The 22,246-nt window shown below is 49.6% G+C and overlaps 1 protein-coding gene and 1 long non-coding RNA gene across 3 annotated transcripts in view; one reads left to right on the top strand and one right to left on the bottom strand.

The window, feature by feature from the left end:
- Window positions 1-22,246, top strand: part of LRRC75A (leucine rich repeat containing 75A) — a 64,679-nt gene that overhangs the window by 35,166 nt on the left and 7,267 nt on the right. The window contains exon 3 of the mRNA XM_032129596.1: window positions 12,213-12,325. Coding sequence (XP_031985487.1) covers window positions 12,213-12,325 — 113 coding nt within the window. The remainder of the gene's footprint in view (window positions 1-12,212; window positions 12,326-22,246) is intronic.
- The window catches only part of LOC116453789, a 29,632-nt gene continuing 19,705 nt past the window's right edge, over window positions 12,320-22,246 (bottom strand). Inside the window, exon 9 of one of the 2 annotated variants that reach the window (XR_004243932.1) lies at window positions 12,320-17,951. This is a non-coding gene — a long non-coding RNA (uncharacterized LOC116453789). The remainder of the gene's footprint in view (window positions 17,952-22,246) is intronic. The other variant, XR_004243935.1, reaches the window with a different exon arrangement.

Genomic DNA, 22,246 nt, shown 5'->3' with positions numbered 1-22,246 from the left:
TTTGTGTCCTGCTCTGAGCTCTCTCCTTTTGGAGAAATCGAGTTGGGGGACCCAAATCTTGCCCATGTGGTGATGCGAGGAGGGCAGGCAGTGACTCCAGGGTTATTTATGCCCGGTGGAGCCACGGCCCTGCTTATCCCGAGCTTGTTTTTCCGTGGTGAAATCGCTCCGCTTCCAGTTATCCCGACACAGAGAAACGAGGAAAACACCCAGGTGTCCTGGGGTGATGTTGTGAAGCCGCTTTAGTCCTTAACCATCCGCTCAGTGCCCAAGGACGCCGTGCCTTTAACACGGACCCGGGCGGGAGTTGAACGGTTCAGCCCAAGGGGCTCTGGGGGGATCGGGGGGGAATGCGCCGGGAGCACCCTGCTGCTTTTCTGGGTTTCCTTTGTGTCCCAGCTAGCTGGGAAAAGGTTCTGTTGGTTTTTTTTTTTTCTTGTTCTTTTTTCCTTTCTTTTTTCCCCTTGCCTCACTGCCTCCCTTCCCTCCTCGCCAGTCCGGGGAGCCCGCGGGGTGGCCCCAGCTGGTCCAAGCCCAGGTGTCTGTTCTCTCTCCGGGAATTTGCTGTATTTTGAGGGTTTTTTTAAATCTTGTTCTACCCTGTTTTGTTGGTGTGTTAATAAACAGTTTGGTTTCTTTTTCCCACTTTCACTCCTCGTGACCCGTTTGTCTCACTGACGGAGGAAAAGGGGAGGAACACTCATTCCAGAGTGTTTCCTCCTGAAGTTTTGTCTCAAAAACCGAGACACCAGGGATAGCTCATTTGGGGTTAAAGGTGTTGTGCGCATGCTGGGTGATGCCTCACCCACGGGATCAGGGCTCCCTGCAGCTGTGGCAGGACACAGATCCCGACTCCCAGCCTCTTCCTGCTCCCATTTCTCCCTGGGGTTTGACCAATTCCCATTCCTTCATCCAGAGCAGCAGGATCCTGGTGGTCCCCAGCACATGCCGGGGGCACCCCATCCTTTATGGGACAGACAGGGCTCTGCTGGTGCCTCTTTCCTTGTTTTCCAGCTGAACAAATCCCGATGGAGCAGGGCTGGCTGTGGATTGCACAGTGCCACGAATCCCATTCCCAGCTGAAATCTGTTAAAGGATTAAATCCCGTCAATCTCCAGGCTCCTCCCAGCAGCCCTCTCCTTCTCCAGAGGGCTGGAGCAGAGCAGGAACGATGAGGAAGGAGGCCCTTTTCAGGGAAATCCTCTGCTCCCAGCTCTCCCTGCATCCCTCCTGCGCTCCACACCATGTCTGAAGGCCGGGAATTGTGCTGGGGCTCTGCCAGCTTGGAGAGGACACGATCCTGTGGAAGCCAAGGCATTGCCCAAAACCTGCTCCCAAAAACTGCTCCCCGGAGCTGAGCCTTGCAGCAGCTGGGCTTTGCATGCTCCCTGAGTCATCCTGGAATTGCTCTGCAGGGCACAACTTCTCCTCAGAGCTTTCCAGCCAGCATGGATGGAAGGGGAAGAGAGAGCTGTGCAGCATTCCTGCTCTTTCCAGGAGCTGATTCAGGTGCTGCCCACAGCAGTTTTGCAGTGTGTGACCCAGGATTCTGTCCCAGATGCAAGATCACGGCACTGGGAGCAAATTCATGGATATTTCCAGCTGTGTGGCTGATGGATCTCTAGGAGCTCAGCATTTGTCAGCTGGTTGGGAGCACAGTGCTCAAGAAAAGGGCACATCCCAGCCTTTTTCCTGTCAGCAGCATCAGCTGGGAAAGCCGAGCTCTGTGTGTGGTCTGTCCCATCTCCCCAGCCCTGGGATGGATGCAGTTTTCCTCCCAGAGTCTGGGAACCAGATAACAAATGCACATTCCCACTCCCTGCGTGATGTTGGAGGGGCCACATCTTCTGTGCTGCCTTTCCTGTGTGTTATTTCAGGAGCATGTGCTGCTGGAATTGGGCTCTGGTGGGGAGAAAATGCAATTCTTGTGCTTGGTGATTGTCCTTTTCATGGAAAGGGCACTCAGGGTTTCCCAAACTGCAGTGCTGTGGGATTCAGGCTCTGCAGGTTGAGGTTTCTCTGCCCTCTGACCGCAAAAAATCAGCTTTATATCGACCTTCCATGAGTGATGTGATGCAGACTGATGGAGATGTGGCAGGAAAAACCTTTTGGCCATCGGTTTGGATGTTGTGGGATGCGGTTCATCCCTGGAAGCAGCAGGGGAGGACAGCAGGATCTGCCCAGAGGGGTTTGTGGCTTCTTTCCCATCATTCCTGAGGATGCTGATGGTGCAGAGCAGAGGGGAGAGGGCTGGATGGGGAGCAGGGATGTTATCCCAAGCCAGAGGGAGCATTCCACAGGAACAGTGCTTGGCATCATCCCTCCTCCAGGCTAATCCACTCATCCCGGGGCTCTCCCCGTTCCCCAGCGAGGATCAAACCTTGCCAACACGAGCTGGGCTGGTTTTTAAGCCGATTTTTAAGCTGATTTTCAAGCTGATTCCCTTTCTGAACGAGCTCTTGGGCTCAGTCCCACCAGGGTGTGCGTCAGCTCCAATTATTGCCTGATAGACTTGGATGAGGAACAGGGAAAGCTTTTGTTTGGGCTGTGAGAGGAGTCCTTGGCATGGCACCAGCAAAGTCCCTCCTCTTGCACACGAGTTTTGGGGCTGCTCTGGGGAGGAATTGCAGAGGTTTGGGTAAAACCCTCAAAAATGGGGGTTCTTGAAGCACAGAGTTTGTGTCTCACCCATGGGAATGAGATGTGCAAAAGGAAGGAGCCCATCCTATGCCTTAGGAGGGCTCTGAAATGGGAATTTTATTTATCCCAGTGCTAAACTGGGGGTTTTATCTACAGAGTTGATGTGTGCAGGAATCACTTGCTCTAAATCATCTTTGAAACCCCCCAAAAATCAAAGTATCCCAGGACCTGCAGGGCTCGGGAGTTGAGCTGGTGTGGAAAAAGGGCTGAAAGAGTCAGGATGGGCATGGAAGGTGTCTTGGGGTGACCTTATGATGTGTATCCCATATCGCTGCCTATGCCCAGAAATTAATTTTTGTGCCTTTCTATGCCTCTAAACTAAGCCTGAAAGGAGGAAGGAAAAAACTGAGCAAAACTTTCTCAAAGCAGTTTGCAGCTCGTTCAAGGTTACAAAAAGATAGCAGGTTTTTTTTTTTTTTCCCTAGCTGGGGCAGGGGAGGGAGGAAGCACCCGGCTTGTTTTTTTTCCAGTCAGTTTTTGGCCAGTTTTTTCTTCTTCTTGTTCTCTGGAGAGAGACTGAGAGTTGGACTTTGGATTTCCTTCTCTGGAATTCCGGATTTTTCCCCTTTTCTACTGGACTGCTTGATTGCTGTAACATCAGAACACATCGGGAGGACTTTCCACCGGGCACAGAGGGCCTGGCCCCGGCCCAAGCCCCAGCTCCGAGGAGACCAAAGGGAGGACTCGAACACTTTCCCAGGTTTTTTCCTCTACCGCGAAAGATTTTACCATCTAACATTGTTTTCCTTCCCATGTGTTTGTTAAATAAATAGTTTTATCTTCTTCACTTTCCTTCGAGGAAAATTTATTTTTTCCCGAACCTGGTGAGGGAGGGGTGGTTGTGCCTTCTCTCAGAGGATATATTTCTAAATTTGCCCAAACTAGAACAAATTTAGTGGCGCCCAACGTGGGGCTCGAAGGAAAGTGAAAAAACTTGTGCTAATTACATTTTGGGTTGAATTTACTTATTCTGTGTTGGAGTAAAGTAGTCACCATGCTGGTTGAGTTCATAATGTCTCTCTGGCTCGATGTACTCATGTCTTTCTGGTCCTTAGGCTTCATTGAGGTACTAGTGCTTTTTTGGTCCCTAGGGTTGTTTACCTATCCACAACTTGCTCCAATCTTGTCCCTGGTATGTAAATTTTACAGAGAAGGGAGACGAACCAGGATTTCTATTTTGCTGTGCTCGGTGATAATGATTTATAAGAAGTTGATAGAGGTACAAGCAGCTGTTCGAGGTGTGTATGATAAGTGGTTTCTCCGTCCTAACCCCAGTCCTAGCTTCAGTAGCCTGTTTTGGGAATTTATTAGTAATTGTACCCAGATTGTTAGAGGAGGAGGAGATGGGGTTTCCCTTCCCTTTAAATTTGATAGGTTATCTTTTGAGAATGTTCAGTATCCCCTTGATGTTAAAGAGACCACCCTCCTGGTATTTAATCTGGTAATCTTCCTCCATGTAATTCATAGCTTGTCTAGAATGAGAGCTCAGATTTCCAGGGTGACTGCTGAGACACCTGACCCAGAGGTGGAACATCTTGAGTGGTGTGGGGAATGGGAGGACATCGGCCAAACCCTAAAGAAATTCTCTGACCCGATAGTTTGGGATTTCCCATCTGAACAAATTCAGAAACCAGCTGAGGTGGGAAAATATCTGAAAGAGAAATACAATGACAATTCTAATGAGAACAAGCTCCTTGCAATATGTTGGGCTTTGGCATATGCCTATCGCACACTGCAGCAGCAAGTAAAGGTAGAGAGGCAGGAAGATAAATCAGCAAAGCCTGCAGATACCCCAGTCACTCAGGCTGCAGATAAACCAGACAGCAAGCCCAAACCAGATGGAGAGTCTAAGCCACTGACAGTGGCTCCTGTCACGAGGAAAAAGCACACAACCAAAACTGATCGCCCAGTGAAAGATGATGATGATGCAGGGGAAGGAACCTCAAAACCACCAACGGACTCAGGCACAGAAACCATTACTGAGTCCATGTCCATAAAGGACCTTCACAGCCTAAGAAAGGATTACACCCGACGGTCCGATGAATCCATAATAAGTTGGATGGTCCGTATTTGGGATGCTGCAGGTGATGATGTGATGCTGGACGGTGCTGAAGCGAGGCATTTGGGATCCCTGTCACATGATCCAGTGATCGACCAAGAGATGAAAAGGGAGGCTAACTCTACCAGTCTCTGGAGACGGATTTTGACAGGCGTGGCTGAAAGATATATGTGCGGAGATGATCTCTACATGCAGCAAACCCAGTGGAAGACCATAGAACAAGAGATCCAGCGCCTGAGAGAACTAGGGGTGGTAGAGGTTGTCTTCACAAATGACCCAGGATTGAGAAGTCCAGACCGGGCCAGAGTTATTCCATACATGTGGCGAAAACTCATACATCTTGGGCCACCAGAATATGCTTCTGCTTTAGCAATAATGAAACCGGACTACGGTGCGAATGAGACCGTGCGGGATATGGCAGTGAAGCTCAGAGCATATGCAGACTCTGTGCATGGCCCAACACATGCAAGAATTGCAGCTGTGGAAACACGTATGCAGAAAATTGAAGATGAAATGAAGAAGAATCACCAGGAGATTAAAGAGTGCCTTCTCCGCGGACGTTCCCCAGAGAGAAGGTACATCCCACGAAGTGAGCTGTGGAATTTCCTGTGTGACAGTGGGGAAAACATGAGGAAGTGGGGTGGACAACCCACGTCTGCTCTGGCAGCACGAGTGAGTGAATTGAAGGAGCGCAAGTCTCAGAAAGGAGGATCTACCAAAAAGGAAGTAGCTCCAGTTGCCTGTAGCCAAACTGCTGGAAATGATGGAAAAGACGATGGCATGTCCAATTCCCATGAAGGAACCTCTAAGGTGCAGGCCCAGGGAAAGAAGGATAACCAGGCATAGAGGGGCCCTGCCTCTAGCCAGGTAGAGGCCAGGGAAAACCGTGTTTTTTGGACTGTGTGGATTCGTTGGCCTGGTACATCAGAACCACAAAAATATGATGCCTTGGTTGACACTGGTGCGCAGTGTACAATAATTCCATCGCAGCATGTGGGGGTAGAATCTGTTTCTATCTCTGGTGTAACAGGTGGATCACAAGATTTGACCTTGGTGGAAGCCGAGGTGAGCCTGACTGGAAATGAGTGGAAGAGACATCTCATTGTGACTGGCCCAGAGGCCCCGTGCATTTTGGGCATAGACTTCCTCCGGAACGGGTATTTTAGAGACCCAAAGGGACTCAGGTGGGCTTTTGGAATAGCTGCTGTGGAGACAGAGGGCATTAAGCAATTGAACGCTTTGCCTGGGCTATCAGAGAACCCGTCTGCAGTCGGCCTTCTGAAAGTGGAAGAACAAAGAGTACCAATTGCTACCTCGACAGTGCATCGCCGACAGTACCGGACAACTCGAGATGCTGTGATTCCCATCCACAAGATGATCCGTGAGCTGGAGAGTCAAGGGGTGGTCAGCAAGACCCACTCACCCTTCAACAGCCCCATTTGGCCTGTGCGCAAGTCTGACGGGGAATGGAGATTGACTGTGGACTATCGTGCCCTGAATGAAGTGACTCCACCGCTGAGCGCTGCCGTGCCAGACATGTTGGAGCTCCAGTACGAGCTGGAGTCCAAAGCAGCGAAGTGGTATGCCACTATTGACATTGCTAATGCATTTTTCTCCATTCCTCTGGCAGCAGAGTGCAGGCCTCAGTTTGCCTTCACCTGGAGGGGCGTGCAGTACACCTGGAACCGACTGCCCCAGGGGTGGAAGCACAGTCCCACCATCTGTCATGGACTGATCCAGACTGCACTAGAAAAAGGTGAGGCTCCAGAACATTTGCAGTACATTGATGACATCATTGTGTGGGGGAACACCGCAACAGAAGTGTTTGAGAAAGGAGAGAAAGTTATCAGGATTCTCCTGGAAGCTGGTTTCGCCATCAAGAAGAGCAAAGTCAAGGGACCTGCCCGAGAGATCCAGTTCCTGGGAGTGAAATGGCAAGATGGACGGCGTCAGATTCCCACTGAGGTCATCAATAAGATCACAGCAATGTCTCCACCAACCAACAAGAAGGAAACACAAGCTTTCCTAGGCGCTATAGGTTTCTGGAGGATGCACATTCCTGAGTACAGCCAGATTGTGAGTCCTCTTTACCTGGTTACCCGCAAGAAGAACGATTTCCATTGGGGCCCTGAACAGCAACAAGCTTTTGCCCAGATCAAGCAGGAAATCGCTCATGCGGTAGCCCTTGGCCCCGTTAGGACAGGACCCAAAGTGAAGAACGTGCTCTACTCTGCAGCCGGGAGCCATAGCCTGTCCTGGAGCCTTTGGCAGAAGGTGTCCGGTGAGACTCGAGGTCGACCACTGGGATTTTGGAGCCGAAGCTACAGAGGGTCTGAGGCCAACTACACCCCAACAGAGAAGGAAATCTTGGCAGCCTATGAAGGAATCCAAGCCGTCTCAGAGGTAATTGGCACTGAGGCACAACTCCTCCTGGCACCCCGACTACCAGTGCTAGGGTGGATGTTCAAAGCAGAGGTTCCCTCTACCCACCATGCCACCAATGCCACATGGAGCAAATGGATTGCTCTCATCACACAGCGCGCCCGTATCGGAAAACTGAATCGCCCTGGGATTTTGGAAATAATTACAAACTGGCCTGAAGGTGAAAACTTTGGTCTCACTGATGAAGAAGAACAAGTGACACGTGCTGAAGAAGCTCCACCGTACAACCAACTGCCATCAGAAGACACACGCTACGCTCTTTTCACCGACGGTTCTTGTCGCATCGTAGGGATGAAACGAAAGTGGAAAGCAGCCGTATGGAGTCCCACACGACGGGTTGCAGAAGCTACTGAAAGAGAAGGGGGATCAAGCCAACTCGCTGAACTCAAAGCTGTTCAACTAGCCCTGGACATTGCTGAAAGAGAGAAGTGGCCAAAGCTCTACCTCTACACTGATTCATGGATGGTAGCCAATGCTCTGTGGGGATGGTTAGAAAAGTGGGAAAAAGCTAATTGGCAGCGTAGGGGAAAACCAATCTGGGCTGCTGAAGAGTGGAAAGACATCGCTGCCCGAGTAAGAAAGCTGGTTATGAAAGTCCGCCACGTAGATGCCCATGTCCCCAAGAGTAGGGCTAATGAAGAACACCAAAACAACAAGCAGGTAGATCAGGCTGCAAAGATAGAAGTGTCACAGGTAGACTTGGACTGGAAACACAAGGGAGAGTTGTTTCTAGCTCGATGGGCCCATGATGCCTCAGGCCATCAGGGCAGAGATGCCACCTATAAGTGGGCACGAGACCGAGGGGTGGATCTAACCATGGACAGTATCTCCCAGGTTATCCATGATTGTGAGACATGCGCTGCGATCAAGCAGGCCAAGCGGGTGAAGCCCCTGTGGTACGGTGGGCGATGGTCCAAATACAAGTACGGGGAGGCCTGGCAGATTGATTACATCACACTGCCTCAAACCCGCCAAGGCAAGCGCTATGTGCTCACAATGGTAGAAGCCACCACTGGATGGCTGGAGACCTACCCTGTGCCTCATGCTACTGCCCGGAACACCATCCTGGGCCTGGAAAAGCAAGTCCTTTGGAGGCATGGCACCCCTGAGAGAATCGAGTCTGACAATGGGACTCATTTTAAGAATAGCCTTATTAACACCTGGGCTAGAGAACATGGCATTGAGTGGGTGTACCACATCCCTTACCATGCACCAGCTGCAGGCAAAGTGGAACGGTGCAATGGATTGTTGAAAACCACTTTGAAGGCACTGGGTGGGGGAACTTTCAAAAATTGGGAACAGAATGTAGCAAAAGCCACCTGGTTAGTTAACACCCGAGGTTCCACCAATAGAGCTGGTCCAGCCCAATCTGAATCCCTGCATACAACAGATGGAGATAAGGTCCCAGTAGTGCATGTCAGAGGTCTATTAGGAAAGACTGTGTGGATAAATTCTGCCTCGAGTACAGACAAACCCATCCGTGGGGTTGTCTTTGCTCAGGGACCTGGTTGCACATGGTGGGTAATGCAGAAAGATAGAACAACACGTTGTGTACCACAGGGAAATCTGATTGTTATGTGAAAACCACCTGTAGTGTGAAATGCCAGTATACCCCTGCTTGCTGATTATCACTGTCACTGTTCATATATAGCTGTGTATATATATATATATATATATGTATTAATGTGTGTATAAAATTGGAATATCTTAGTTTGGGCATTGAGCCAACAATATGGGATAAGGGGTGGAATGTCTTGGGGTGACCTTATGATGTGTATCCCATATCGCTGCCTATGCCCAGAAATTAATTTTTGTGCCTTTCTATGCCTCTAAACTAAGCCTGAAAGGAGGAAGGAAAAAACTGAGCAAAACTTTCTCAAAGCAGTTTGCAGCTCGTTCAAGGTTACAAAAAGATAGCAGGTTTTTTTTTTTTTTTCCCTAGCTGGGGCAGGGGAGGGAGGAAGCACCCGGCTTGTTTTTTTTCCAGTCAGTTTTTGGCCAGTTTTTTCTTCTTCTTGTTCTCTGGAGAGAGACTGAGAGTTGGACTTTGGATTTCCTTCTCTGGAATTCCGGATTTTTCCCCTTTTCTACTGGACTGCTTGATTGCTGTAACATCAGAACACATCGGGAGGACTTTCCACCGGGCACAGAGGGCCTGGCCCCGGCCCAAGCCCCAGCTCCGAGGAGACCAAAGGGAGGACTCGAACACTTTCCCAGGTTTTTTCCTCTACCGCGAAAGATTTTACCATCTAACATTGTTTTCCTTCCCATGTGTTTGTTAAATAAATAGTTTTATCTTCTTCACTTTCCTTCGAGGAAAATTTATTTTTTCCCGAACCTGGTGAGGGAGGGGTGGTTGTGCCTTCTCTCAGAGGATATATTTCTAAATTTGCCCAAACTAGAACAAAGGAGGAGCTGGATGTGGAGAGAGGATTAAAATATTCCTTGTCCTGCTCCTGCCTCTTTCCTCGGAGCCCTCAGCGTGCTCTGTCAGCAGGGCTGGGCTGGGTTCTGCTCAGCTGAGCTCCTTTAGGCTGAATTACCCAGGAATTGGTTTGATGGGAGGTTCAGGCTTGAGCTTCCCTCAGCCATCTGGAGCTCTGGGAACTGCTTGAGGATAGAAACCTCCTATTGGAGAGGCAAGATGACCATGGCACATCTGAACCAGCAAAACTTCGGGTGTTTTTTTTACTTTCTCAGCTTCTCCTCCACGTTCCTCTTGTGAATCATTTCACTTCCCCAACAGTTTAGCTGGAATAACACTGGAGACAGCTTTCATTGTCTCTTCCAGGGTTGTATTAGAGGCAATTTGCAGCACAAAATGCCGGCCCCGTGCCCTTCCCCCTCACGATTTTAGCACATTGTTTCCTTTTCAACACCGCTTTTTCCAGGGAGCCCTCAGAGCTGGAAACCCCCACTCATCACCGAGGATGGATTCTGCTCTTTCAGGGACTGCTTAAAAATAAAAAAAAGCGGATGAAATGAAAGCTGCTGGCACCTGGCAGCTTGCTGTGGGTAAAAAAAAAATATATAGGGAGGTGTTAAAATCCGTGGTGTTTTCTTCTCACACCTTGGAGCTGGTGCTTCCACAGCCAGGAAGGTGTTGTTGGCAGTGCTGCCTTCCCAAAATGTTCTGAGGCTCTAATTAAGGAATTGCCTGAGTTTCCAGGCCTTCCAGTGGGAAATATGAAATAAAACCTTGTCTTTCTTAATTTTCTCAGTGTTAATTCCGCAGGCTGAGCCTTCCAGTGTTCATCCACCCCCAGGGCCGGGGCTGGTTTCTTGCCTCAGGGCCTCCAGTGGGAGAGGAGCTGTGGGAATGAAATTTGTGGGATTAAAACCCTGATTTTGAGTTCAGCATGATGGTGAATGAGGTGTTGAAAAGTAAGGGTTTAAATGTGTTTAAAAGTAAGGGTTTTATCTGTGGTATAAACCCAGATTTCCTGGGAATCAAAGGCTCAGGTGGGAAATGGCTCCTGGCTCACGCTGTTCCCAGGGTTTTCCATACCCAGGGTTTTCCATACCCCGTGTCCTGCTGGGATCCCTGGATCTGGGGTTTCTACCTGAAATCCCCTGGCACTGCCTGCCTTCAGTGCAGATGGAGCTGGGCAAGCATCACCCTGCAAGTATCAGGGGAAAATCAGCTGGAAAATCAGCTTGTGATTAATGAGGTACCTGGATATGTCTGGGAATAAACCCCTCCAATTTATGTCAAGGCTTTGTTCTTAGAGTGCAGTCAAATCCCACAAATCCTGAGGTGATATTTCTGCTCCAGCCATCTGCAGAGATGTCCTGGTTCTGTGGTTGTTGTGGGGTTTTTTTTTTACCCTGCTGTAATTGTTTCCCTGTATACCCCCAAGTGATTTGTCAAAATCCCAGTTGCTCCCTGGTAATTCAATATTTATGATGTCTTTATAGGGGCGGTCCCGCTCCACTGACTCGGAGGTGAGGGGGGGAGAAAATTGCATAAATTGCATAAATGAGGCTGCAAAACCTGAGCTCTCAGGGAGGATGTGAAGGCAGCAATAATTGGCTGTCCAGGCAGAGGAGATGCAGCATTCCTTCCTCAGCATTCCTGCCTGGATTTTCCCAGAAAATCCTTGTGGATGAACAGCCCAGGGTGACTGTTTATTGTAGGGTTTTCTATTTAATTCCTGTGTCTTCCCTAATGATGCAGCAGTTTGATAAAACCAGGCAGGCAGCACAAATTGTCACATCTGGGATCTTCTTTTTGTCAGCATTGATCTTTCAGTCAGGTTCATCTCTGCTTGTGACCTTTCAGAGAGCAGGAGAAGCACAGCAGGATGGGTGGTTTGAATTATTGGATGTCATATTATGTGTATGAAAATCCTGAAATGAAACATGATTGAACGGTCTGGATACTGAGGATTATGTTTCATTTTATTTTGATTTTAAAATAATTAAATTAAACTTATACATTCTTAAAAAATAGATATATCATAATATATAAAATTAGAAATTAAATATAAAATATTTCTGGTTTAGGACCCAAACTCTGTACACCCAAATCCTTAGAAACTTGCAGAGTTCAAGTTTTCCAAGCCAGTATCCCTTGGGCTGGAAATTTGAGTCAAAATTGAGCAGACAGTTTTTCTTCAAGCTTTTATTTTTCCTAACAATTAAATATTGTGAGATTTTCTCTTCCCAAGACTCCACCAGCTCACTATACCTCTGGGAAGCAGTTTTTGGTGGTAATGGATGGGTATTTAATCAAATTTAATCAATCTCTGTCGAATTTTAGTGCTGGAAGCTGTTGCATGGTGTCAAATGATAATGGAGGAATAAAAAAAAAAAATTAAAAAAAAAATTCATATACCTGCAGTATCTGAGCAATCAGAGGGGTTTTTTTTCCCCTTCCTAGACAGTTTTGAGGGTGCTCCTTTCAGGCTTCCCAGCTCCCAGCTGGAGCCACTCCATGGTTGGAGCATCTCCTGGGTGTGGTGGCAATGCTGCAGAGCCCTCACCCGGTGTCCATTCCATGTTTTTTCAGGAAGGGGACTCCCTGGGAGCCATGGAGAAGCTCTGCAGGCAGCTCACCTACCACCTGAGCCCCCACTCGCAGTGGAGACGCCAGGGCATCATGAAGAGGAAGCCGCAGTCCTGGTGAGTCCCCGCTCAGTCACTGTCCCCAAGCTGCCCTTGCCACCTCTCAGGGGCAACAAGGGCTGGGGACAGTGGGAAGAGGGGTTTTCCATGATGGTTTTGGCAAATGTGGGAGCTGCCTGCTGCTCCCTGCACGACAGGAGGAACAAATCCAGTGGGATGAAGGGAAGTGCTCAAAGCTGGGAGGGAGATGGGGTGTCACAACCTCTCAGCTTGGCATGACCTCCAAAATCCTCCTTCCTCTCCAATCTCACCAGCATTTTCCCCACTTCTGGTTCCTTCATGCCCCTCCAGAGGTGTTTTCCTCTATTCCCATCTTCTTTTCCCTGTTGCAGAGGAGAGCAGCACTTCAGTGCCCGGGGAGGAGGAATGGTCTGGAAAACCTTGAGCCATCCATCCTCCAAACATCCCTTGTCTCCCAAACTGCTCCAAGAGCTCCTAATTAACTGGTAATTAATGTCCAGGCACGTGTCACCAGGCATACCGTGGCTTGCAGTTTGCACAGAAGGAATTTTGTTGTTAAAAATAGGGGGAAAAGAACCCCAAATCCCCTCCTCATCCAGCTCCTCAGCAAAGCATTCCCAGCTGGTGTCATCCTGGATCCACAGAGCTGAGAAACCTGTGGATGAGGCTGATGGGAATGGAAAGGACTGCTTGTTTTCCTGATGTTAGGCATTATATATTTATTATTTTTGCTTAAGGAAGTGAGAAATAAAAAGGGAGCTGCAGTCTGGGAGAGTCAGGATTTGGATCCAGATGCTGGCTCGTGGTCCCAGGAGAGTTTTGGTTGTAATGGAGTTGTAGTGGGAATTAATCCATTGAAAAAAAACTGGAATAGAGAAGGAGAGGGGAGGAACGTGGTCACAGGAGGGGAAAAGACACAAGGAAATAAAGGATTGCGTGGCCAAACAGGATTAGGAGCATATTTTCCAGGGCTCTGGCTCAGCAGCCTTACAAAGTGCTGTCCTGAGAGACCAAAACATGGAGAAATGTCTTTCATTATCAATGATAACCACATTTTGGGTGGTTTTTAAGGTGGATTATGGCTAAAATTTGCAGTTTCCAATAAAGCAGCAGAAACTGGGGGAGTGTTGGAGCTCCCGGGCTGTGTCCCAGGGCACACGGAGCTGGTAATGACCCAGCAGCTCATTACCCTCCAGGGGTTTCCTCTTAACTAGAACAGGAAATGCTCATCCCTTATCACCCCATCAGGGCATTGTTAAAGTCACACTGCTGCTGCATCGGGGAGCTCTCTTCAGCCCCGAAAACCGCACGAAATCCTTGAAAATGGAAAAAATTCCGTGCCCTGCTTCGTGTCCCTCTGTCTTTAGTTACCAATCGCTGTCCTTAATCCCCGGCCTGGGATGAGCAGCGGTGTGAGCACAGCCTCATGCCCGAGATTTGCAAGGCTTTATCTGCAGCCTTTCCTTGGAGCAGCCGGGAAATAGCTGAGGTTTTCCAAGGCTTTAAGAGCAGGGATGAGGTTTCGGGATGAGGTTTCGGCTGTCAACGAGCCCTGACCACATGGAAGTGACCTCAGGGCTGCCAACGTGGGATGCTGGCTGCTGGTTCTGCCCCAGCCAGGCTTTGGAGGGTGGGATTTTCCTGGATTTCTGGTTTGGATGCTCTTTTAGGAGGTGGCCGTGAGCTGAACCCTTTGCTGGAAGTTGAAGTCAGCCTTTTGCTAAGGTCTAAATGCCTCAATACAGGGATTTTATAGTTGGGGTTGGGGTTTTCAAGTGCCCTGTGCTGGTCCCAAGGGAATCATGAGCTCCCATTCCCATGTGTTGGCATTGCCCTGACTCGGCCCTGCTGCCAGATGTTGCAGGAACTCCCCAATATTGGGGATCCACCCTTTTTTGTGTATCTCCTCCAGGGAAAATCGCTTCCCTTCATCCCACACCCACCATATCCATTGCAGGGGATAATGGGAAGCAGAGCAGCAGCAGGAGGAGGAGGAGGATGGGGACAGAGGACGGAGCTGATTTTTTGGCTGGACAATCCCAATCCCATCTCCTCCCAGGAATCCCGTCCAGCCTGGGTGTGCTAAATCCAGGCAGACACTCCTAGGGCTCTGCTCTGCTGCCTGGCATCAGAGCCCCCAAACCTCTGCCAAATGACCTTATTTTTTTGGCACATTATAAATCTGTCTGGCTCTCCCTCACTGTCTCCGCGCCTCCCTCGGAATACATTAAACATCCAGGGATGAAAATCAGGGAAAGCCAGCAGCAGCAGGATGAAGCCAGCCTGCTAAAGTCATTTCCCTGCGCCTGGCTCTGCCTAGGGACACGATTCCAGGGTGGAATTAGCTCCTGGAATCTCTCCGCTCCTGGAATCTCCCTGCTCCTGCTGCCGTCAGCTTCACAAGAACGAAGCCGGGAATCAAAGCTCCCGGAATTGCTGAGAGCACGGGCTGGGAGGGAGGAGGTGTTTCCCTGGGGAAACGCCCTCCGTGGCTTTCCCACCCTGCGGGGATATTCCTTTCCCGGCTGCGGTAGGAATGAGCCAGGAATGCAGCAGGGAGGATGGAGCAGCGGGTACCAGCTGAAGGAATATCAAATATTCACGTTGTAATTCCAAATTTACATCAGATAAGCCCCTTTTTTTTCTTTTTTGCACACAATTCCTGGCCGTGCCCCTGCACGAAGCGGGGAAGGATTTAAGGTGAAGCAGCTCAGTTTAAATGGAATTAAATGGGGTCAATCTGGACTAAATTCGTGGATTTTTGAACTCTGTTGCTGCTGTGCAATAAGCAGAGAAACCCCCAAATGTCCGCACCAGGGTGAGCCAACGTGGCACTTTCTAACCCCATTTTTTGTTTCACAGCTCCCAGCCCTCACTCATGCAAACCCCCCAGTGCTGGCACATGGGAAGATCCTTTTCCCACTTCTCATGGGTTTCCCAGGTGGTTTTCCTTAGCTCCAGCCCACTCTCTTTTCTTTGCCACTTGTCCTCTCTGCTGGTGACACCTGGGACTCAGCCTGAACTCCCTGTGGCTCTCTCAGCACTCTCTGATGTGAAATCATTAGAAATCACCTCAAAAATAGCAGGAAAATTAATAATTTGGGACAGCTTCTGGAAATGTTGAGGCTCCATGAGGCTGTGGCAGATTTAACCCCTGGTTGGGGTTAACCCCAGATTTAACTCTGGTGGATTTAACCCTGGCAGGTTTAACCCTGGGGTTTAACCCCAGATTTAACCTGAGGGTTGGATGTTCTCCATGGCATTTGGCATCCAGGTACAAAGACCTGTTAGAGCAGAAGTTGTTTGGATTTAGTGATGAATTTAGAGGCAGAACCGCGTCGTTTTGATCGCAGGAATGATCTTTTACCATCCCACTCCTGATTTCATCGGGGGCACAAAATATTGAAGGAATGCTGGGTGCTGGGTTTTCACGTTGGCAGTGCCTGCTTGCATTGCTTTACAAAGGAAAAAATCTTTTTTTAAAAGAGTTTTCATGGTGGGAGAAGCCCTTTGGAAAACAGAAAGGGAATGTTTGTGGCTAGGGATCCTCCTCTGCTGTGGCAGCTGGTGGGCGAGCAAGAGGAGAAGTCGGAGCTCCTGCAACAAATGGTTCCTTCAGAGCATCCAGCACAAATCCAGGCGGTGGGAGGAGGCTGGAGCAGGGTCTCCTGGTCATTAAAATCCCATTTCTGTGTGTGCTGGGAGCTGCTGCAGGAGAGCAGGGAATGTGGGAGCTGGAGCCTTTGGGATGAGTGTGTGGGTGATCCCTTCTCCCTGTGTCCATGGAATGTCATTGTCCCCACGTTCCATGGAGCAGAGGGGACAGAGGATGCTACAAATGCTGCAGAACTCAGGCTGGCTGCTGTGATCTGGGGTGCTGGTGCAGCTTTCCACCTTTTGCAATGGAAAACGGGCGATTCCCAAACTTCCCTGCTCTTTCCAGCGTGGCCTGAAACTCTGGGCATGGAAAAGAGCAAAGCTCTGGCTCCTGGTGGTTTTTCAGGTTGGGAAGCGAGGTTGGGAAGCAGTGGGATGCTCAGCCCTGGCTTAGAGGTGGGTCCTGCATCCCACAGGAGGAGGTGGGTGAGGGTCAAGAGCTGCTCCTGGCCAGGATGGACCAGCTGATTTTGGCTGGGTCACATCACCACGGCTGAGGGCTGCAGCCTGTGTGGTCACTGAGCCCATAAATCCTTGTCCTCAGAAGATAAATTCCTGGTTTGGTGGCTCAATTCATTCCCAGGATGGACACTAAATTCCAGCCCCTGTCTGCCCGTGCCGGGGTGGAGCAGAGCTTTCCCCTCGGTGTTCCTGCAGCACAGAAAGATTTGTGCTTAACAGGTTATTCCTGTTAATTGCCCTGACAAGCACATGAGAGGCCACCTCTGAGCATGTCCTACCCTCCTTTTGGGATTGAGGGCTGGAAATTAGGATTTAATCTGTTTACTCTTGAAATTCAGCATTTAAATCCCAGTGATAACTGGGAATGGGGAGGGTTAACCACAGGCACTGAGTAATCCTCTCTAATAAATGACTTAATGCGATGGGAAGACCTGGAGTGACCCAGAAGGGAGCTAAGATTTTTGGGAGAGAGAGAGAATGGAAAACCTTTGGGAGACATCTTTGGTTTGGGCTGCTTCACACAGGGCTCAGCCAGTTTAATAAATTGGGAATATTTTCTCTGCTTTGGCAGAAACATTTGGAAATTTGTGGTGCTGAACAGCAGGAGGGGGCTGGTCTCAGCAGGGCTGTGGGGTTTAGCTCTTCCCCACACACCCCACACAGTAAATGAGGAGCTTTGATGGGGTTCAGGGCACACAAAGAGGGGGGAAAAAGGAACTTTTTGAGGTATCAACAAGGAGAAATAGTTGGACATGGGTAATTTTATCCCAGGAATGCCCTTTTCATCACCTCTGTCCTCCTCACCTCACTCTCCTCCATGGCCGTGGGGCACTTCCTCCATCTGCCAGTCCGGGAGTCTCTGGACTTTTTATAGCTACTCAAGATGTGACTTTTCTCTTTCTCTTATGGCTGGGATGGGAACAGACCCTAATTTGCCCTGTCAGTTGTTCTCTTCCCAGTGCTCCTCCACATGATGCTGCTCCTTGGATTTATTCCCTTTGGCACGTGCCTGGCAGGGAGCACAGTGCCTGCTGTGTTTGTGCTCTGATGGTCTGTGGGACTCCCAAACTGCTCCTTTGCTTTGTGGAAAATCCATTTTCCAACATATCTGAACGGGAGCAACATTTTGGGCTGGTCTTTTGCATGCACCAAGGTGCCTGGCTGGGATTTGGGATTTTTTGTGGAACCCCAGCAGATGGGTTTGAGTGGGGTGGGCAGGTTGCTTCCCAGAAAAAAGGGAAAATCCCAACCATCTGAAGCTGGGATGCAGCTGCCTGGAGCCAGGCATGCATCACCACACTCGCTCCTCCTTGCTGTGTAGAAATCCCAATGCATCTCTTCTCCAAAAATGCTGTTTAATGTGTAAACATCCCCTCTGGCAGCTCCAGGGGTTTGTGACCATTCAAAAACCACGGTGAAATGTTTCATCCTGGTGGGAATGGGGTGTGGTGTTGGAGGGGAGAGGGGGAACAGGCCAGCAATCAGCCAGGACAGGCTGAGTGGGAAGAAGGGAAGGATTTCATCCAGCTGGAGATGGATGCTCCTGAATGAGAGAGGAATCAAAAAAAAAAAAAAAAAGATATCTCTGTCATGTTAAAGTCAATGTACAGCACTAAGAGGCTTTAGAGTTAAATAATTCTCTTTTCAGGCTCGTGGGGTATAAATCCAGGGTGTCAGGGTGCCCCTGGTTTGCACTTTATCCCTGGACTGGGGAGGGGGTGTCAGGCAGGGAGGGATGGACCTGGCAGTGCATGGGGATGTCCTGAGCTGCTCCCAGTGTGCTGATGTTACAGCAAAATAGAGGCTGGAAACAAACCCAAGGAATTCCTTTTCCACCCGGTTCTCCCTCCTGGGTGATGCTGAAGGGTCCAAAAGCAGGGAGAATTCAGGACAGGCCATGAAACAGCACAGTTCAGGCTCCAGAGGCTGGGAAGGAAAACGCTTCTTGTTGAATTTAGAGAGTCAGAGACCTTTGGCACGAGGAAAACAAGGCTAAGCTGTGAACAAATGAAATGCCTGGTGTGGAGGGAAAGGTGGAATGCTGCAAATCCAGGGGAGGAAAGATTTGTGAGGGCTGTGGTTGAGAAATAGTCCTGCAACGTGTGGCTGGTGGCAATGAAAGGAGCTGCCACTATAGTGGGATCATTAAGGTTGGAAAAACCTTCTGACATCAAGTCCACCACTAAGCCTAGTGCACATCTCCACATCTTTTAAATGCCTCCAGGTATCCTTTAAATCATTCCAGTGTCAGGAGAATTAATCCACCAACACCAGAGGTTTATGTCCAAAAAGGAGACAGAGGAGTGCTGTTACTTTATTCAAATAAAGGGAGAGGCCATGGGGTGTTTCCCCTGGGTTCTCTCAGATTTTTGGAGGGTGCAGCCTCCTTTTTATCCCAATTTCCCAGCTGCATTTCCCTCTCTTTCCCCATTGGCTGAGGTACTCCAGAGGTACAGGCTTCCCAGAACACCTAATACCTAAGGTTCCCTTCTCATGTATAACCCCCCCTTTATTGTTAGCTCTTACTGAATTTTATGGTTTTCCCATTGTTTCTTTCATCTCTCAATATCCCATTTCATTTATCAGCAGACCTACAGTCCATTTGTAGAGACAAATCCCCTTCCATTCATCAGTCAGTGGAACCCTTCTCATTGTTTATCTCTCAGTGCTAATTTCATCAACCAGCAGGCCCAGAGCTTGTTTGTAAAGACAAGTCTCTCATTCCTTTCACCAGGGAGTTATTGTTGATGATATTCTGGCAAAATCTGATTTTTCCTGTGCCTGTTGGAGCAGGAACTCTGGGATCTGCCCCCTGTTTCCTGGAAAACCTGAGCAAACCACACCAAGCAGGGAGGGTGAGCAGGTGCTGAAATCTCTCCTTGCCACTGAGAGCTATTTGGCCACCGGACCAGCAGGTTTGGGGTGGAAATGAGTTCTTTTTCCAGCTGAGTTTGGCTGGAGAGGTTATCCCTGAGCATGGAGAGGCTGCAGCTCCTGGCACACCTTGCCCAGCCAGGAGCTGGCATTAACCAAGACCTACTTCTGAAGCTGAACTGTAAATAATTCATGGGCACGGAAATGCCACCCGGGTAGTGGCACAGGGCTGTCACATCGAAGGGACTCAACGTGTAAAACGAGCCCTTCCCCTGCTTCTTGTCTGGGTTTGCCCCAGAACTGAAAACAATTGACCTAAACTGCAAAGCCCCATTTCCCCCCACACTGATGAACATTGACCCTGACAAAGGCTTGGATTGCTTTTGCTGTTCCTGACAGCCAGAAATGCTGGAAAATAAAGCAGGAAGGACCTGAGGGTGGGATGAGGTGATTTGGAGCAGCAGGACACCCCTCCCCACTGACTTGTCCCTCACACTTTTGCTGCAGCCTTAAAAGCTTCGGATGGTCACAGGCACTACCTGGGATTTAAAACCTCGTTTTCAGGCCACCCTTCTTCTCCTCTTTCCTCTCCCGTCCTGCAGCTGAACCAAGGGATAATGTGGTGGTTTTCCTCCCCTCAGAGGGAACATCCATCCTGCTGCCATTGCTCCCCTCCCACCTCCTTGCACTTGGGTGCTGGTGCTCCCTTAAATGTGTTTTTTGGTCTTGTGCCTGATCAGAAAAGGCCTTTGAGTGTGAAGAGTGTGGACTTTTAAATTTCTTTTTTTGCAATAATTACTCCTCTGCTTCTGGGCAGAGTGGAAATGAGATTTTCTATTGACACATGGCGGGGATTATTTAAATCCATCCCTGCTACTCGGGCTGCGGAGCGGGGAATCAACCCGTAGAAATTGTTATTAAACGAGGGAATCAGCTGCTAAAAGAATTCATCTCCCCACCTTGGAAGTCGTCCAGACACTCTGTGATGATTTGTCTTGTCTCAAACAGCCACTGACTCCTTTTTTTAAGGTGGTGAGGGGCAATTTGGTGCCTTGCCTGGGGCCTGGATGCTGCTCCATGGGGGAAAGGCATCGCTCCCCCAGCAGCGGTGCCCATTTAATCCCAGCCAGCCCAGCCTGGCTGTCACCCCGGGCTATATTTCCCAATTAAGACAATCAAGCTCGATGATGAAGCTTTGAACGGCGCTCTTTACATTTATTTTCTTTTCCAAGCCCTTTCAGGCTGCCAGGGCTGGTGAATGAAGGTGTTTAGTGAGCTCATCCATCACTTGGACTCGGGGGTGAATTCCCACCTCCCACTGCTGCTGCTGCTGCTCTCTTGGAATGGAAATAACGCTTTAAAACAACAAATTTTATTTTTGCTGCAAATGGGGACAGCGACAGCGGCGGGGGAGGGGGGGTTGTGGCATAACCAGGGATTTCTGTGTGTCCCCTCAGAGTCCCCATGGGTGACACGGACTGGGCTCATCCCCTTCCACTCCGACCCTTCATCCTCACACACCCCTTGGCTCCTGGGAGGTGGAGTGGAGAAAAAATACCCCTCTAGAGCATTTGAAGCACAGAAGGTTCTTTTGCATCTCAAAAGGGGCTCCAGGAAAAAGTGCAAAGCCCCTGCCCAGCTCCCAGTTTTTCCAGGCCTTGCCAGCCTGTGTTTTGACACATCCCAGTGCCTGACAAACGAGTCATTCAGCCCCAAGGCTGATGCCTTTTGTCCAGCAATATGTTCTTCCAGGTGTTTTACTCTCCCTTTGTCCAGGATTAAGGCCAGACTGGGGAGCTGGGGGAGTGGTTTTTTGGGATGAATCCACCCTCCTGTGCTGAAGGTCACTCCTCTCAGTGCTCTAGGGAATGAGGATTATTCCTTGGCAGCTCCTGGCCTGGCAGAAATGCCCATCTGGAGCCACTTCTCCTGCATTCCCTTCTTTAATTAGCTGCTGGGTCACCCTGAGTGCTCAAATGGGGCTCCTTATCCCAAAGACGATGAGCTGGAGACTTGAGGGGGGGAAAAATGTGTGTGTTGACATAATACGGACAAATAACTCGGGAAGATTTGTTGTTGGGCTGATCTTTCTGAACAGCTGAAGAGCCAGCTCGGAGCACAGTGACACAAACCCTCATCGCTGATAGGTGCAGAGAGCAGAGAAAAAGGCAAAATATTTGCATTTGGAGGGCCTGTGTTGGAGCAGAGGAGGCAAACAGGGAAAATCCAGGGAAGGTTTTTGTGGTTTTCCTGCTTGTCCAGCAGAATTTGCCGTGCCGTGGGGACTGGGGGTGCTGGGCAGGGTTCGGCTGTGAGGAGCAGAGGATCACATTCCTGCTCTGTTATACCCACTTGGCAGCTCTGCTCTCAGCTCTGTTTTCATCTTTGGGGGGAGCTGGAGGCTGAAATCCCCCCCATTAGCAGGGAATAACCTGCCAAGAGCAATGGAGTGCTGGGGGAAGAGGGAGTTTGCTTTGGGCAGCTCAAGCTGTTCCTTGTTCCCTGTTTTTTTTCCCTTTGTTTGCCTTTGCAAGAATGGCTGCTGCCTCTTTCTGCTGCCCCTGAGCTCAGGGAAGGGGCTCTCAAAATGAAATAACTGCCCCAAAAACTCTGCCTAACAGGAAAAGGAACCCACAGGATGCCAAAAAATCAGGTTCAACCGCTGCTGCAGCGACAGAGGAGGAGAGGGGCACTGAGAAATCCTCTAGTTGGGACAGAATATGAAAAAGCCACCCAAAAATCCCTTTTTCTTTTGGAGACAGGAGCAGGGAAGTGACAGTGGGTCAGGTTGGATCCTGTTATTCCTCACTGGAGGAGAGCTGAGGGTACAATGGTGGCTCTGTTCTGGGCTGAGGGGGACCCAATTTTGTGTTAATGTGAAGCAGATGCATCCCAGGGTTGGAATTCCCAACACCAGGGCGGGGAGGGTGTGAGGGAGCTGCCCCACACTGCTCAGGGCTGGTT

Source organism: Corvus moneduloides, chromosome 20, assembly GCF_009650955.1.
Source record: "Corvus moneduloides isolate bCorMon1 chromosome 20, bCorMon1.pri, whole genome shotgun sequence".
Classification (NCBI taxonomy): domain Eukaryota; kingdom Metazoa; phylum Chordata; class Aves; order Passeriformes; family Corvidae; genus Corvus; species Corvus moneduloides.
Note: the sequence above shows the minus strand (reverse complement) of the source record. Positions and strands in the feature narration are given on the sequence as shown.